Source organism: Octodon degus, unplaced genomic scaffold (assembly GCF_000260255.1).
Source record: "Octodon degus isolate 3935 unplaced genomic scaffold, OctDeg1.0 scaffold00366, whole genome shotgun sequence".
Taxonomy (NCBI): Eukaryota; Metazoa; Chordata; class Mammalia; order Rodentia; family Octodontidae; genus Octodon; species Octodon degus.
In genome coordinates this window covers 129,472-148,288 of record NW_004524942.1, presented here as the reverse complement: position 1 = coordinate 148,288, position 18,817 = coordinate 129,472, and the positions used below count along the sequence as shown (strand labels likewise).

The 18,817-nt window shown below is 34.9% G+C and overlaps 1 protein-coding gene across 1 annotated transcript in view; it reads left to right on the top strand.

The window, feature by feature from the left end:
• LOC101592810 (testican-3-like) overlaps positions 1 to 18,817 on the top strand; it is a gene marked incomplete at its 3' end in the record, with an annotated part of 365,719 nt that overhangs the window by 244,513 nt on the left and 102,389 nt on the right. The window contains exon 4 of the mRNA XM_004648223.1: positions 8 to 116. Coding sequence (XP_004648280.1) covers positions 8 to 116 — 109 coding nt within the window. The remainder of the gene's footprint in view (positions 1 to 7; positions 117 to 18,817) is intronic.

The window sequence follows — 18,817 nt, the reverse complement described above, 5'->3', positions numbered from 1 at the left end:
GCTTTAGATCCAGCAAAAGATCCTTGCCTAAAGATGAAATGCAGTCGCCATAAAGTATGTATTTCTCAGGATTCTCAGACTGCAGTCTGCATTAGTCACCGGAGGCTGATACACAGGTAAATATTGTTACACTGAACACTACTGAAATAGCAGGACTGCTTGTCACAACTCAGGGCAAAGTAGAGGTTTTTCAATGCCTGCTAAGCTTTCTGCAGTGTTATTGAAACAGTTTCAGTAGATTTGTTAATACAATGATAATCCACTAGGATTAAATATTGTTATACATCATAATTATATGAATTATTAAATTTACACATATATTATTGAACAATGCAGGTGATGTGAAGATCCTAATATATGTGATATGTTAATGTTTGTGAGTTTTTATATTTAAGGAATAATTATAATTTTGTCATCTTCTGAATGTGCTTTACTTGTGCTTCCTCAAAAAACTCAGTTTTCTTCTGGGAAGTTAGAACTATAATGAAAGCGGAAGAAATGAATTTATACATGTACTGATGTTTGTAAAAAAAATTGATTCAAATTTACGAAACACATATTTTGCATGAGCACTCCCAACATTCTCCAGGGAATGCTCCTTAAGAGGCACTCAAGGGCCAGGGAGATAGCTCTGCAGTCTAAGCGTCTGCCTGGCAAGTGCAAGGACCCAGGTTCAATCCCCGGTACCACACGCAGCGTGGGCCCCGTGCCAAGTCAGCCACCAAAGTCAGGCATGATGGTGCATGCCTGTGACCACAGTGTTGGGGAAGCTGAGGCAGGAGGATCACTATGACTCTGAGCTGAATGGCAAGATCCTGTAACAAATAAGCAAATAAATCTAAAAAACAACAAAAGAAGCACTCAAAATAAGGGTAAAATAAATCTTAAATAAAAAATCCAAAAGAAGCACTCAAAATAAGGGTTGATTCCTAGAATTTGTCTTCTCCAGTTCACACAAGATTCTAAGAAAGAAAGGAGGATTTTAAGGATCTTTTATAGCAGTTTTCATTGTTGTTATGTAGCCTGTGTTTGAAGAAGTATCCATAATTTTAAAAAAGGGTATGGTCCACTCAAGAAATGCTAATAAAAAACACACTGAGTTTCCATCTTACCCCAGAAAGAAGGCCAGCATCAAGGTGTGAAACAATATCAAATGCTAGTGAGGTTGTGGAAAAAGGAAATCCTCCTACCCTGTTGGTGGGAATGTAGACTGGTACAACCACTGTGGAAATCAGTACTGGTAGTCCTCAAAAAATTAAAACCAAAATTTATTTGGCACACCTATTTCCCTTTTGGATATTTTCCCAAAAGTATTAAAGGCATTAAAGAAATACATAAAAACACATATTTATAGAACTACATTCATAATAGCTAAATATTGCTAGACAAATGGATAAAGAAAATGTGGTATTTAAATACAATGGAGTTCTACTGTGCCAGAAAGAAGGACAAATGAAACATTTGTGAGAAAATGGATACACCTTTAGACCATCATGTTAAGTGAAATAGATTAGATACACAAGCTTAAATATCACATGGTTTCTTTTATGAGAAACCTTAGAGAGAAATTATGAGCAAAATAAATGATAGATTTGGAAACAAGGAGATAGCTCATTCTCAAAGGAGAGGGGGATTAAGGCATGGGGTGTCAGGGAAAGGAAGGATAAGATAATGGTTAAAAAAAGGTAATTGCTATGTGTTATGTACCAGTACTAAATCCATGCAATGAATCTAAACCTCATGTACCTCAAAGGTATAGAAAAGGGAATGAGATCAAAGTGTAGGTGGAAGAGGAGGGGGAAGTAATGGGCACTGAAGAACGGAATTAAAATGTTTTGCAATTGTATCAACTTCCTGGAGGTGTGTCAATGGTGTGTAATGCACATGCGTGCGCATGAGTTAACTAACAAATCACTAAAAAAGGAAGCCTATAAAGTTTGGTGGCTAGAACCAAGGACCAAAATGTGCCATGATCCACTGTCAGAGTGTTGGGTACCTAGCTGAAGCTAACAGATGCATTAATTTCCTTAATTTTATTACTTTTAGAAGGAGCCACTGTTGAAGAAAACTTGTTGAGATAGTGGATTCCATCAGTGTATCATTGTTAGTGAATACATTTTGCTATTTGGGCATTTTCAGGAATAATTGGACTTTTGTAAATTTGTGTAAACCCTGTTGTCACAATGCACTGGCAGAGAAAATTAGAACATTAGAGACTGACATAAGTGGAATTCCTAAAAAATGGTACAAACTTGTTTTACCAATGTTCATTATTGATATAAAATCATTATATATAAAAATTGCTTTTATGTGTCAAATGGATTTGAAGTATTTATTCCGTAACATCGTATCTACGGTGATACAAGTCGGGTACCAAGGCAGGTGAGTACAGTACAGGTAGAGAACTTTGGTACATATTCCCTTGACACAAAGAACAGTGATGTACCATCAGTGTAAGCGCAACAGAAAGATAGGGAGGAGAGCACAATTTGGGGACGTAGAGAGTAAAGGGCTTTCTGGAAATCACTTATATAATGTCACTGTGCTCTGAAGAGACACAGAAGTGGAGCTACAGAAATGCATCACCAAGGAGCAATGATTTGTTTTCATCTGCACATACAAACACCCGTGGAACTGTTGGTGAGCCACTGTGTCCTAATGTCCTGAATCCAAGTCAGAGAGAAGCCAAAGACCCAGCACTTGATAGCAGAACTGTGCAGAGACTCACTTCTGTTCACATTTCATGAACAGAGAAGACAGTAAACACTCATGTCGCCAGTTCAAGGTCACAAAGTTAGGAATCTTGGGACAATAGATTTCAATCACTCCTTACTGAAACCAGAGTCAGTGCTTTTTTATAACCATTTCCTCTCATTGTTTCTCTCTCTTATTGTTGAAGGAAGATTTTACACCCAAACTGAAACTTTTTCAACATGGTGCAGAATTGTCAGGGAGCAATTGCCAAAATATCATTTAACCTATGTGGGTGAAGCGTCCTGCATACAGAACCACTGGCAGCTTTACTTTTAGTATAAAGCTAAAAATGGAGGTCTGGATGACTCTAGTGTTTAATGCATTTCAAAATGCCTTACAGAATTCACATTTAGTCTTCTTCTGTTACTGGCAGACATATTTAAGACTTTGCCGTCAACACTGGGCATGATAGTCCACCCCTGTAGTTTCATGTACTCAGCCTAAGGCAGGGGATCATCTGAGTATACAAAGTTGGAGACAAGACTGGTGAGAACTTGTCTGAAACAAGTCCATAGATTCTTCAATAAATAAATAAATGGCTTTCAAAGAATTGATATGAATGTGAATATTTTATCTGCTTTATTTGCTTTGAGAATGTTAGTACATAGTGATTCTCGACACGCTTAGGAAAGAAGAGCTTTATCAAGCAGTTTGATCAGTAAAGAGATCTAATAAGTAATGTGCATAATCTCAGAGTTCTCCAGAGCTGAGGTAGAATATTTCCAATTTGGAGGCCACCCTGGATAACTTAGCAAATTTGTCAGACCCTGCCTCAAAATTTAAAATTAAAAGAAATACTAGGGATGCAGCTTAACTTAATGACCCTAAGTCACTCTTTTGGAATGAATGAATGAATGAATGAATGAATGAATGAGTGCTAACATGATTAATCTAGACTGTAAAATGAGAGGTGTGTTTGTAAATTGGCGTAGCATAATAAAATAGGAGAATACAGACTGAATTAATAAATTCTCATTTATCTTAGAATCTTGAATCTCTAATTTTATTGTTTAATAAATGTTATTTGATGCATCTAGATATCCCACCAGAGCCTCTGCTGTCATAGGTGGGGCTTTTCCAAGTTGGATCTAGAGCCTGTGATCCTTAGAAAAGGATGTGATGCTGGGGTTGATTCATGCTGCAGTGTTAAGATTAAGATTGACCCTCCCTCACGAGTGTTATCCACCTAGAGGAGAGGGGGGTACCCTGGACAAGAAGGATGAGACAGAAAGAGAGCTGCTGCTTTTCACTTGGTGCTTGCTGTTTTGCTTCTTTACTAGTTGGCCGCTTTCTGCCTACCATGAACTACTTATCCTGCCTTGGAGCTGGCCTGCTACGAATGGAAACATCTACGCACTGTGATGTAAATGAACCTTTCCTCCTTTAAGCTTGGTGGTACTTTACCTCAGCAAGGAGAAAAGTAAACAACACACTACATTTGTAATAATCTATCTTCAAATCTGCTTCGATTACCTGGAAAGTTCATGAATGTACAATCTGCAGGTATGCAGTGCCTTAGGATCAAGTGCAGCATCTATTTTCCTGTGGTAGTGTAATAAAATACCTGCAGTCTGAATAATATTTAGTGCTGAAAGCATTGAGAAGTAGTGTAGTGCTATCAACTGAAAGGGCCAACACAGCTCGTCTAGGTCTACAGTTTTCTGTCTGCCTTGTGCACATTGTTGAAAGAGAACCAGAAGCAATCAACAAATGTTTTCAAATAAATTTAATGGAGCAACGATCAAAACAATGGTTTGCAGAAAAAATGAAAAAGAATATAAAAATGTCAAACGTAGGAGGCTTTCAAAACAGTTTTAAGAAACCACTAGGTTTTCATTTAGATTTGTAAGTGATTGAACTAATTGGTACATTTCTATCTTCGTTAGTCATTACAAATAGTGTTATTTGTCTTCCACAATGACGGAAATCATATTATCAAGTATCTCGTCATGTATGTGACCTTAGCTTTGACCACTGCTGCCAACATGGAGGACAGTGTGAACTGTTCCGGCATGTCATTACCAAGTAATATAGTTGAATATTGTCTCCTAATAGATTTCTTTGTAAAGAGCTGGCCTCAAACGAGCACAGTACTCTCTTCTGGTAATTATTTTATTAACATTATCATCACTACATGAAACCAATTAGTCTTATGAATAATGAGAAAAAAATTTAACTGCATATTGTTATATTGTCATTTTTCAATATGACAATATAACAAATTACGTTGCTAGTTTAATATAAAATCTTCTATGACTTTTCCAGGCTTTGAATATGACACACTTTTTATTGTTATCTTGGGAAACATTTCTGAAGATGCTGAAATACAGGGGGTTCTTTGGTCTTGTTGTTTTGTATTGGGAGTGAGAAACCCAGCATTTTATGCTCCCATGCTGCCTAAGCAGCTGCAGATAATTAACACTATTTCTAGATTTGTTTTTCTGGCACCAATCGATGCTACTAATATTAAAAGAAAAAGGGCTGGCATAATAAGACAGAAGAATGCTGAAGAAGGTGTTGTAGGACCAAGCTAGCCGTGTTAATTTCTGCTTCATTTGCATGAAAGCATAAAAAAAATCAAGGCATAATAAACGCTTTTGTCCTCCTAAGAACACATTACACAGAAAAGGATGAAAGTAATTTATCAGAAAGACATATCAAAAGAAGGCAAGTCCTGAAACTCTTCTAGTTTAATTATGGACTTGTGAGATTAATGCTTAAAGTGACTATATTTAAAATAAAATCCACATTTAGTTACATAGCTATTAATTATAGGATTGTGGTGCTTGCATTTCCAGCATTCTGATAATGAAACAGTGAATATGGGAAGATTTGATGACAGGAAGTAAGTTACATGAGGAGGGTCCTAGAATGCTTATTGAGCTGAACTGATCATAAATATTTTAAAATAATGTTTTTTATACTTACACAAGATTTAGCTTCTGTTTAATATCAACATACTGTAAATGTCTTCAGGGAAAGTGAAGTCCACTATTTATTTTGCACTTAATACTTGCAAAGCTCTTTCAAAGTGCCTCAGGTGGATCTACCTTGTACAGCTCTCATGCTTCATGCTAAGCATTATAAAACTTATTTTACAAAAGTAGAAACTTAGCATTTAGAAGTTCTGCATGTACTGTCTTATTTTAGTTAGATAAAAAAGGATATATTTAAGGTTGAGATCATGTTTAAAAGTTTATATGTATAATTCGTATTTATAGTTATGAATTAATTTTAAGTATATATGAGCAGTTATTTATGTAATTTTATTTTATTTTTATTTATATTTTACTTTTTTGTATTTTAGGAAAGGGTCTACAGGGTGTTCAGTACTACTAGATTGGACTCTTAGTAAATTGTCTATGTACAGCCTCCAAAGAGCTGGGATTACAGCCATGTGCCACCATGTGCTTTCGCAACTGCTGTCTCAGCGTGCACTGGGGGTGGGGCCTGCATGGCAGGACTGGGGATTGAACCCCTGGCCCCTGTTCCTGCTTGCGGGCACTTTCATCCACTGAGCTGTCTGGCCAGCCCTATACTTTACTTTTTAAAGGCAGTACAAATCAGAATTAAAACAGAAAAAAAATTACACGTATTACAGAATTCCACTTAACAAAGTAATATGAATTTCACATTATTTGTTTTAATACATGATGTTGTCTTCGAACCAGTTATTCATATTACCAGATATATGCATGTAAAACTAGAAGAAGACAACATAAAAGAGATGTAGAAGAAATTAAGAAGAGAAAATGTCCAAACAGTTGAAAAAGGAGACAAAATAAATTAAGCATTATCTGCTTCTTTTCATGGACCAGCAGAAAGGCACAGTACAGTTGTCCAAACCATCTTGCTTACACACATAGATAAATCTCTTTTTCCCATTCCCTCTTCTGTCCTCCTCAACTCAATAATTATTTCCTTTTGAATGATCCATTCCCTTTTCCAGTATCTATTGTATGCCTGAGATTCCATTTTTCTCTTTCAGATACTCTCAGTAAGGACACAATATGATATTTGCATGTGTGTGTTTGATTTATTTCACTTAAGAGTATGTTCTCTAGTTGCATCCATTTACCAACAAAAGACTCAAATTTATTCTGTATTATAGATGAACAATACTCCATTGTGTAAAAATGCCGTATTTTTTTAATGCATATCTTTTTCTTCAGTTGGTAGGTATCTCGCTTGTTTCCATGATTCAACTATGACAAATTGCACTGCTATAAACATGGGTGCACATATATCACTGTGATATGAGGTTTTCATTTCTTGTGGAAAAATACTCAGGAGTGGAATAGCTGCCTTGAATGAGATCTCCAGTCCTACCTTTTAAAGGAATCTTCACACTGATTTTTCATAGTGTTTGTATCATTCTATACTCCCACCAAGAGTGGAGAAGGATTTCTTATTCTCCACAATCCCTCCAGCATTTATTATTGGCTGACTTCTTACTGTTAACCATTTTGTTTGGGCTGAGATGGAATCTCAGTGTTTTTTTTTTTAATTTTCATTTCTTGAATGATCAATAATGTTGAGCATTTTTCATATATTTACTTTCATCTATTTACTTCCATTTGTTCCACTGAGAAGTGTATATTCATCTCAGATGCCCATTTTTGGATTGGGTCCTTGAATTTTGGGGGGGCTGATTTTTAAAAATTCTTTATATGTTCTATATAGAAGGACTTTTTTGGAGGGATATTTGACTGTAAATTTTTCCCCATTGTGGGTTTTTTTTTTTTTACTGTGTTGGAGATTTGCTTTGATTCCATGATCTTGGGTAGGGATAAAACCAACACTGTGAAAGTGGCCATACTCTTAAAATTATTATGCAGATTCAATGCAGTCTCAATTAAAATACCATTAGTATACATCACAGAGCTAGAGAAAAACCTTCCTCATATTCATTTGGAACAAGAAGAGTCCCAGAATATGAAAAACCATCCTGGGAAACAAAGGAAAGGCAGGAAGTATCACAATCCCTAAGCTAAATTATACTACAATTTCAACATTTATATGAAAAAATCAACATGGTACTGGCATAGAGATAAAGAATCAGTGGAACAGATTAGAAGATGCAGACACAACTTCAAATACAGTCAGTCACCTTATCTTTGATAAAGGGACCAAACATGCTCACTGGAATAAAGATAGCATCTTTAATAAATGGTGCTGAAAAAACTGGCTTTCCACATAGGGAAGGCTAAAACTATACCCAGGGATATCGCCTTGTACAAAGCTACAGTCAAAATGTGCCAAAGATTTAAATTTTAAAACAGAAACAGTAAGTCATTTGGAGGAAAATATAGGTAGAAATCTTAAAGATTTAAGGGTAGGTAGAGAGTCTATGAACAAAAACCAAAATGCCTGGGAAACACTTCAAAGAATCAACAACTGAGATCTCATCTTTTTGAGAAATTTCTACACTATTTATTTCATTTTATAAGTATTTCAATGTTCACACTTTGAAACTTAAGATGTAAAGCGTTTGCAATACAATTAAAATGAATAATGCTTGAAAAGTAATCATAATATTAATCATTAGTATGACATTGATTTCTGGCCTGAAAATCTATTATAGCTTAACCTTGTAGCATTTTTATGTATAGAACTTGTACGTATATGAACACATACACATGAATACATGTATGCATTCTTCATTAAATTTTACAAAATTTTAGATGTGTTACAGATATTAGCCTGTTTTGCCCAGTGGTAAAAGCTGAGACACAGAGAATTTACATAACTTGTTAAAGTGCTAAATTCAGGCATTGAGCCTGATTGCCTAGCTTTCAATGCTTTTTTCTTACTCTGGTGTATAATCTTTTGAAACACATTATAATCCTAATAGAATGATTAATTCATTTTATCTTATAACAGACCTATAGTCTTTTTGACATTTATCTCTGTATGCTTAATATACAATTTGTCATCATATTTTAATCTTTAATTTTTCGTGGAATACACAAGTTCCCATTTTTTTTAACCATAAGTATCAAAGGAGTATAAATTATCACCTAAGTCAGAATTGCTTCTGAAAAGAAAATCAATTTTAAGTAATTAAAAGCAAATTCTACACGTAATTAAAAAGCTAATTCACTAGCCAGACATTGTCATAAGTTAAGACGATTTGATAAAGCGTTATGTTAGGCATGATACTTCAGGAAAAGCAAAAAATTCTCAAATATTTAAAGATGTTACAATAGTGACTCCATTTTGAAATACACAGCACATTTTATCATTGTGACAGATTTCCTCTTCATTTCAAAATCAGAAAGCCATACTTGAAATTGTAGAATCCCCCATAAGGTCCTTAGCACTCCTTCTTGGGTACAGTGCAGGCTTCTCACCACAGACGGATGTCCAGAACACAAACTGTCAGTGGCAGTCCATTTGCAACTTAGGCCAAATTTCCTTACCAGTGTAATCTGAGCAGGTAATTCATACCTTCAGTTTTAAGCTTAATAAAGCCAATGTTATTAAAATGATATATTTTGATCATGTTGTTTTATTATTTATTTATTTATTTATTTTTTTTTTTTGCAGAACTGGGGAATGAACTCAGGCCCTTGCACTTGCCAAGCAAGAGCTTTTTCTACTGAGCCATCTCCCCAGCCCCAGATCATGTTGTTTTAAAGATTAACTTAGAAAAACAATTAAATTTGTACCAGATCAATAGTAAGGATTATGATAAGATTCATGGTTATTTTTTCTCTAATTATGTTTTACATTTTAAAATTATAGACTTCAGTAAAATCTGTGCATTTTGGCAAATAATTCATTTCTGGGAGGTTTTAAGCTTATATTTCGTGCTAGGTAATTTGGTACTAGAAACCTAGTTTGGAAGTCATTTCAACTCTTAGTAGCAGAAAGATTTTTGCAGCTTACATATTCCAAGACTAGTTTCTTGTTTATAACATAGAGGTGATAATTATTTCCTTCCATTTATTGAGAACTAAATAATGTACTTTGTATAAAGCACTTTTCATGAGGTAGACCATAGATAAATATTAATTACTGGGTAATCACTGTTCACATTTCCCTTACTCATCTCCCTGCTCAAGTTAGAAGTATTCTCATGTCTTTACATTCAGAGCATATTAGCAACATGTCTTGTCCACTAACAGTATTAATATGTGCTTATATATTTAATAGCTAGAAGGGTTGTTGAATTGGAGTTGACTCTGTATTTAAGAAAATTTTCTCATTCCTCTAATTATGATAGAAGATGAAATTTAAGATTACCCTTTGAGTAATACGAATATCATTTTATTACTAGAGAATGAGGAGGGTGGGTCCAACAAGTCATGTTTGCATTGGTGAAAATGATGATAACTGCTTAAAGAGAAATAACTCCGATCAACTTCTGGGAAGATGGCCAAGTAGTAAGCAATAGAGAAAATGCATCTCTCAGATCTGATATCCAGACGCTGGAATAGAGCAATGTGAGGAGGAGAAGGAAACATGTGGGTTCCCCAGGACCCAGCAATGATCTGAAAGGAGAACTGAGGCCTGAGGAGAGTACACAGAGAGAGTACACAGACAGAAAAGGGAAAGAGCAGGCAGTCCTTTCTCCTTGACTCCTGCCTCAATGCCTTGGCTATACCTACAGATGCAGTAACTACTGGTCATCCCAAGAGGCCTCCACAGAAAAATACACCAGTGGAATGGAGCAGCGAGTGCAGCAGACTGCAGCAGCCAGTGAGTTTCTTGGGTTCAGTTGTCCACAGAATGGATGAGTGGCTGGCTGCCTTCTCAGAGGGGACATCTAAGTTCAGCACTCAGAAGAGCTGTGGACTGGCTGCATCAAGCAGCTCCCAGTGTCATGTGAGGGGAAACCAAGTACATGTCAGAATGAGGTTAAAAAGAGTCACATTCAAGCCAGCAGGAAGCCAGACTCAAATTGACAGGAGGTACATGAAGTGCTGCAGGCTGAACAAATTGTGTTCCAGCCTCACATCCAGAAATCAGCCTGCATGTCAGTCAGACGAAAGTGCATGCTTGTGGGGATTATCAACTACCTGGCCTGAAATCTATGGTTGTGTTGTTGTAGTTAATCAATGTGGTTCTGGGCTCTGTCTGCCCACTTGATCAGTGACAGCAGAGACACTGCAGTCCACATTTGTTCTTTTTTTCTTTTTTAGGCGAGTGGCTTTTAAAATCTTTTAATTCTTTGTTCTTCTTTTATATGAGTGTTAAGCCCTTTCTAGTATTTTGTTGTTGCTGTTCTGTCCTGTCCTTGTTTTTAAATCTTCTATCTCCTTTTCCCTTATTAGAAATAGTGCTGAAAAATTGACATTCCACATGCCAGAGATTTAAAGTAGGTCTATATCTTTCATCATGCACCAAACTAAAATTACAATTAATCAAAGTTCTAAATATTAAAACAGAATCACTAAGTATATTGGAAGATAAAATGGAACAATTGAAAACATTGGTGTGGTCAAGGACTTTAAGAACAAACTGCAGTCTCACAGGGACTATCACAAATAATCAACAAATGGAACCTCATCTTATTAAAAAGCTTATGCAAAGAAAAACCACTAGCAGAATAAACAGACAATCCAAAGAATGGGAAAAAATTGCCAGCTGTTGTTCAGACAAAGGCCTAATATCTAGAACATATAAAGATTGAAAACAAAAAAGATCCACCAAATGTAAAGACTCAGTCTAAAAATAGTCATCTAAAATGAATTAGACACTAGTCAGATAGAGTAGAAACAGGACATAAATGGGATAAAATGTTCAAAATTCCTGGTTGTTTGAGAGGATAATTAAAACAATGCTAAATTTCTATCTTACCACAGAAAGGTCAGCTATAATGAATAAATCAATGAATACTTAATGCTACTGGAGCTGTGGGGACAGAAGGACCCTGCTCTACTGCTGGTGTTAGTGTAGACTGGTTGCAACCACTATAGAAATCAGTGTAGAGATTCCTTCAAAAAACTAAAAAATGAGGTCCTATTTTACCCAACTATTCCCCTTGCTGATATATTTCAGCAAGATTTAAAAGCATCATACCACAGTAATTTATGCATACCCAAGTTTTTTTAAAATTTCATATACTATCTAGTTATCGATGTTACCACAATTAGAAGCATTAGAAACCATCTTAGTAAAGTGCTACTCTCCATGTCTCACCTTGTGACATATTAGGATCGTGTTCTGTTTAGTAAGTATTTTGAATACACCGAATGTTTGATATTATGACTAATTCTACTCCATTGACATGCACTGTAGGGAAGATAGTCCCTGTCAATAAAAAGAAAGATAAAATTAGAAGTTTCTGTCCATTTAGATGGAAGATAAACAAGAGATACTATGGGAAACAAGATCAAAAGGAAGTTCTTCTTTTTTCTTTTTCTGATCCAGCATCTTGCTATGGAGTTCATCGGGCCTTTAAGTCACCATGTGGCCCAGGCTCACCGTGAGCTCACAGCGATGCTCTTATTTTAGCCCCCTGAGTCTTGTGATTACAGATGTGCACCATCATGCCCTGAGCAAAACTATTCTGGAAAGGGAAAACGCAGGAACATTGTGACTTCGATGTGTTTTCTTTGTAGCATCTTACCTGGCTTTGAACCAGTGGTGATCAATAGGAATATTAGTTTCATAAACTTGGGATCTTGTGAAATTAACTTTGAAGTGAAATTTGCAGATTCATCAGGATTGAAATTTTACTATTTTTTAATCATTCTATTATATAATAAGAGAAGAAAGGTAAAGTTTTGGAGAATAAGCAAAGAAAATCCAATGTTAGTTTTTCATGTATTCCTTTCCTGTGAATGCATTAAGCCACAGTGCGAGTTTTGATAATCTAGTGTTCCTAAAATTACCATTTTCATTTAGGTAAATTGAGATGCTTCATTTTCTACTTAGCTTCATAAATTAAAATAACTCTCACTCCAGTAGTCACTCTTACAGGGTATGGTGGTGCGCCCCTGTAATCTCAGTGCTTGAGAGGCTGAAAAAGAGAAAGAATCACTACGAGTTTGATCTGTACAGTGAGACACTATAGACCCTGTACTAAATACATAGTAGTCCCTATTGATATTTTATATGTGAAAATCAAATGATCACCTTTATAAAGTATAATTCTAGAATAATCTGCAAGGCAAAATGTGGTACAATATGTTTCTTATATTCATATACTGTATTGAATTTTTATATCATTATAAAGCCCTTTCCTTAAATTATGATCACTGTAAGTATATTCCATTCATCAGTTTCTAACATTGAGCACAATGTGAGTTATTTATTTATTTATTTATTTGTTTATTTATTTTGCAGTACCAGGGATTGAACTGAGAACCCTGCACTTGCCAGGCAGGTGCTTATTCTATTGAGCTATCTCTCTAGCCCATAGTGTTGAGTCCTGAATGTTTTCTAAAAGTAGAAAATGAAGGCCAGCCAGATATGTCAGAAGACTAAAGTGCCTGCCTAGGCAGACTGCAGAGGCCGAGGTTCGATCCCCTGCATGCCGTGTGATTGAGACTGGGCATGGTGCTGCGTGCCTATAATCCCAGCACTTGAGAGGCCAAAAACAGGAGAGTCACCATGAGTCAGATCTATGTAGTGAGACCCTGTAGACCCTGTACTAAATACAAAAAAAAAAAAAAATAGAAAAGGAGTAAAAATTCACATTTTGAGTGATTTTCCTTTAAGTAGAATGAGTGGTACAACTGAAAAGCAATGGTCCAGCTGCATAAAAGAAACTGATGCAAATACATATCAGAGCTGTATTTGCCATGAATTCAAAATAGCGGGGCTGGAGGATTTCAGGTGTTCCCTCTTCACTTGTCCAAGTCATTGCAAAAATGATAATTTTTGCAAGTATTTTTAAAGGACAGTTCCACTTTCTAATCTTTCCAGTGCTAACCTCTCATTGTGAGGAATTTCTTAGGTTTGGTTTCAAACATTATTAAGCTACTCTGTTAGAACATTGGTTGGAGTTTAAATCAATTTCATTCCCAGCTTCAGTAATGATTAAAGATCTCATGAATATAAAGCATAAAGAAATTGTCAGGTAAGAAGAACATTATAGCCTGGTCCTCTCTTCTAGAAGCTAACAGTTCCTTTCTTTTTTGCTTTTATTTTTCATATGAAGAGTTTTCATGTTGTATTCTGAAAGATTCCTATGTAGCAAATTGTTTGCCCTAAAACAAATTCATTTCAATTATAGTGACCACATAGTAGACTAAAACCTTATTCATTAGTGGCAAAAATAATGAACTCTTACAAGAAACAAAATTATTAGAAAGAACAACTATTAAATTGAAAAATTAAACAATCATCAGTTCATACATTATAGTTAATCATGAAGAAAAACAAAGAACTGCTGCAGAGAGGCAAAAAGAAAGAAGTAAAGCATTGTAGATTGTCTAAGGGGAGAGAAGGATTTTGTATATATTACTCAGGCCCTCTGTACCTTTGAAAGTGCTCCTTGATTTCCTGCTATCTTTCTTTTATCCAGTTTCTGTTACTATAATGTCTGGAAGAAGATATAAAAGGAGGAGGGACTGAAAATAGAATTCAAATCTGTTGTTATGAATGTATACCAATTCCCCATGATAAATGTAGTCATTACGTTCTGCAAACTTGTTATAACACAAATACTTCAATTTTTTTAGGTTTATCTGAACACACACACACATACACACACAAAGAAATGTCTCTCATAATGCACTAAACCTAATTCTGAAATATTTGTCCTGTCAATTGTTCATTAAGAACTTTTGTTAAATAAGAAGGATATCGAGAAACAAACAAAAATGACTGCTCAATGTTGCTCCTTACAGACAATACCAAGTGTAAAATTATAGACTCAATAATGATGTTTATTTATTTTAGAAATTGCTACAGGATATAGGATAAAATTATACATTTTACCCAATACTGCATATTTTTTACTTGAGTTTTTTCTAGAGATGGAAGAACAGTGAAATCAGATGTTGAACATACACAATTTTATAAAAAGTTATCGTAGAAACCTATTTTTTCACGCTTATTCTGTGGCACACAGTCAAAAAAATGTAGATAATATTTATCTGCATCTACAAAAGAGTGTTGCATTTTCTTTTAGCTGTTCTCAGTGTTTTAGATCCCACAAATGATTCCCTTAAATCTTAATATTGCTTAAAAATATGCAGCATTCTCTTTATTTTGCTAATCAAAGAAAGATGAACAAATTATTGAGGAAAATATGAACAAGTATGTTTGTATAATTAAAAAGGAATTTACGTACATTTTTAGTATTATATTTATAACAAATCTCACTTTCTAGGTAGAGATACAGCTTCTTCTATAAACAGTATTACTTTAGCTTTTATAACTATGGGATTCCAGAAAGAAATCATATATATACATATATATGTATATATATACATATACTCACCCTATCTACCTATCTGTCTGTCTGTCTGTCTGTCTGTCTATTGATCTATCTATCTACCTATCTTTAGATATTAAAGGCACATTTTTAATTGCACAAAGTTATGTGTCATACTGTAAATCAGAGTCAAATAAATAGTATAAAAGCAAAAATGCAATTGATGACCATTAAAACTATTAGGTTTTATACTATACTACTGTCAAGTTTTACTACTATGAATGCTGATTCAACTTCATATGGAAAAATGTATGATAGTTAATTACTCTAGTATTAAAATGCAGATTAATTTTATATAGGTGTACAATCTTATCCTTCTCCTTAAAGGTATATTTATACTCATATTACCTCAGGTAAGATCTTAAGAAAGAGACATTAATCAAAGAATTGCCACCAATCTCTTCTGGTTGACTGACTTAGCTCCTTACAATGCATTACTTAAATGCAAATATGTCCCATCTAAATATGGTACCACTAAATTCTTAATGAAACATCAAAAGAAACATGGGTTGAGTTTACATCTTATATTTCCACTATGTTTGACTTCATCTCCTGTGTAATTGAAATGTGTAATTCTTCCAGATGGAAGAATTATGTGGAAATGTAAACATAATGAATAGGTTGAAATTGTATTTTATAATAGAAAATTCACTATTGGCTTAAAATCTTTTATGTCAATAACGCTAAGAAATTATTATTTTCACCTACTAAGAGTATTTTTAACATATTTATTTGTAGGTAAAACTATGAAAGTGTTTCAATTTTCCATACAAATGATACAAATGACCAAAGGATGGCTTCTCATTATTAGTAAGCTCTGTGTGTTTGGGCATGTGGTGCATTTTACAACAACGAATTGATACAATGAAGTAAATTATTGGCTATGGTATAGAGGAGGCTAAAAGAGATAACACCATGTCGCTTGTTTCAATCACTCAGCATTTATTTATTATCTACAATATATGAGTCATTGTAGTCAGGGCAAGATATGTCAGTGAATATAAGAGCTGTGTATGTTGCCCTTGTTGACATTAAGTTCTAGTATGATTTTTAAAGTAAAAATAAAAAAAGGTATACATAACATTAGACAGTGTATATGATGTTTACCTTCAAAAGGAAACTGGTCTAATGTCTAAACTTACGGACTTTTCTAGCCTCTTTGAGTATAATATAAAAAATGAAAACTCAGAATTAATTGGATGTTTTCAGACACCATAGAAGAATGTGTGAGGCCTTTGTGAAGGAAATAATGTGACAGATTGCAGGAATTTAAGAGAGGAAAATTAGGAATCTAGAGTTTCCTTTAAAACTCTTCAAGTTAAAATGATCCAAGAAGTATTCCGCAGAGATACAATGTAAAGGACAGCTTTAATTATCAGAGAAGCTTAGTACAGAGTTAGATTTCAATGTGTAAATTGCATTACAACTGATGGAGCACTAGAGTTGCAGCTCAATGATCAAGTGCTTGCCTGGGCTCCTGGGCTCCACCTCCTGTATTGCCACAGAAAACAAGAAAAGCAAAACAAAGTGGAAGAAAATCCATGGAAAATGGAATTGGATGAGAGCAAGGGAGAAGTTCCTGAAGGCAAGGACCCTGCAACTACAGAGGTAGACATTCACATACAACAGGTGCCTCCTGTTTTAGACCTTTTACAATTAATCTCTCCATTATATTGACTGTGTGTGTGTGTGTGTGTGTGTGTGTGTGTGTGTGTTGCATTTATTTACTCAGAAAAATATCTTGAAATCATTCTTTAAATAGAGCAGTTACCCTTGTCACTTTCCTTCTCCGTATTTCTCAGGCCTAGGCTGGCTGCGTTCTTACTGTTATAAACCTTTGATCCATGTGATAATTAGTATGCAGTGCATTAATGTTAGCTCTTACAGAGTGGGGTACGTAACAAATGTTAGCCTACTTCCTTTCTACTTATAATTCTAGGTATTGTTTGCCTCTAGTGCAAAGCAAGGATTATTAAAGAAATTCATCTATGTTGTTTAGCCAGTCTTTTAAGCTTATGTCCTTTTCAAAATTATTGGCCCTGTGTTTTCCCAACACCAGTTATTGTCCCAATTCTGTCAATCCTTTCCTTATTTGATGTGTAAGACCTTTTTTCAGTCTCTAAATATTCTTATTCATGTTTTTATCTTAATTGAATAAAAAGCCAGTAAAAATGGTATAGAATTTCAAAATAAGATGATAGAAAATTAGCAATGATTATTATATTGCACTTTGTTGTCTATAAAATATTTGCTAGATTGTCAGATACAGACTTAAAAAAATGAACAAATAATATAAGCACTAGTTGTTCCTTTCAATGAACTAATAGAAATTAATAGCACCATTATCCTTAGCTATCTTGTGTGTGTTGGATATATATTGTGAATTTTCCCTTCCGTCTTTTCTCTTTTTCTTCATCCCAGTAGTTCTCTCCTTTGAGCAGTTTCTTATCCTTTTATAATATTTATTGTACCTTTCAGACTTTATTTACTCTTCCTGTTTCTTACACTAGAGAGATAATACATTGTTTATACATGTAAGTGTAATGTATTACGTTTATGAGTTTGGTCTCAAGTTGCATCCATTTACCTAGAAGAGCCTTGAGTTTATCTTTCTTTACAGATGAGTACTAGTCCATTGTATAAAAATGCTGATGTTTTTATCCATTCTTCGACTGATGGACATTTGGGTTGTTTGCAAGATTTAGCTGTTACCAATTATGCTACATGGGTGCACATCTATCACTGTAGCATGATGTTTTGAACTTAAACCGAATCTCGTTTTTTGCTTCCTAGTCATAACTTTAAGTATGCATCGTGGATTAATATAAACCTCAGGGTCCTTCTAGATCACTTAAACATAAAAGTAGGAAATGGAAAGAGAAATAAGTTTCGGAATATATGAACTCAGCTGTCTTTATGTGTGATATATGATCACTCCTAATGTTAAAAATACGGCTCTTAACTTTGTTAAAATTGTATTATGATACATTTGATGATAGACTAAATCTGAGTCCCTGGATCATAGATATACTTGAGTGAAATGCTTGTGGTAATAATAAACATTAAATTATTGTGAATATGCATTTGTAGTTTTGCCAAGAGAGAGAGAAAATTCATGTAATGCTGTGAAGATTCAAGTCCTTCCCCATTCATCCTCTTAAAAGAGCTTTGGCTGACTTCCCAAATAATGCAGGATTTCTAGAGAAAGTTAGTGACCATCAGGTTCTGGCCTGCTCTTCATGGGGCAACCACTGAAGAAATGTGAGGTGTGAATGACTTGGAACTGTTCTTCCTGACTTACCTGATACTCAGGCCTTTCAAAATCCTTGCTAATGTATATTTTGAATTTGAGAACATAAACACTCATTATTGATCTATATTAAATATAAGCATGAAAGCAATAAACAAAAAACACTTCTGAAATTTCTTCATTTAAAGATTGTCATAAAAACCTGCAGTGTTGGGCCAGATAGACTCTTCGGCAGATTAAGTGTCTGCTTAGGCAAGTGCAAGGACCCGGGCTGGATCCCCAACACCACACGCTGTGTCACTTCCCAGGTGCCCTGCCAGCCACTGAAATCAGGTGTGGTGGTGCACACTTGTAATCCCAACACTGGAGATGCCGAGCAAGGAGGGTCACTACAAGTCTGAGTTGCATAGCAAGTCCCT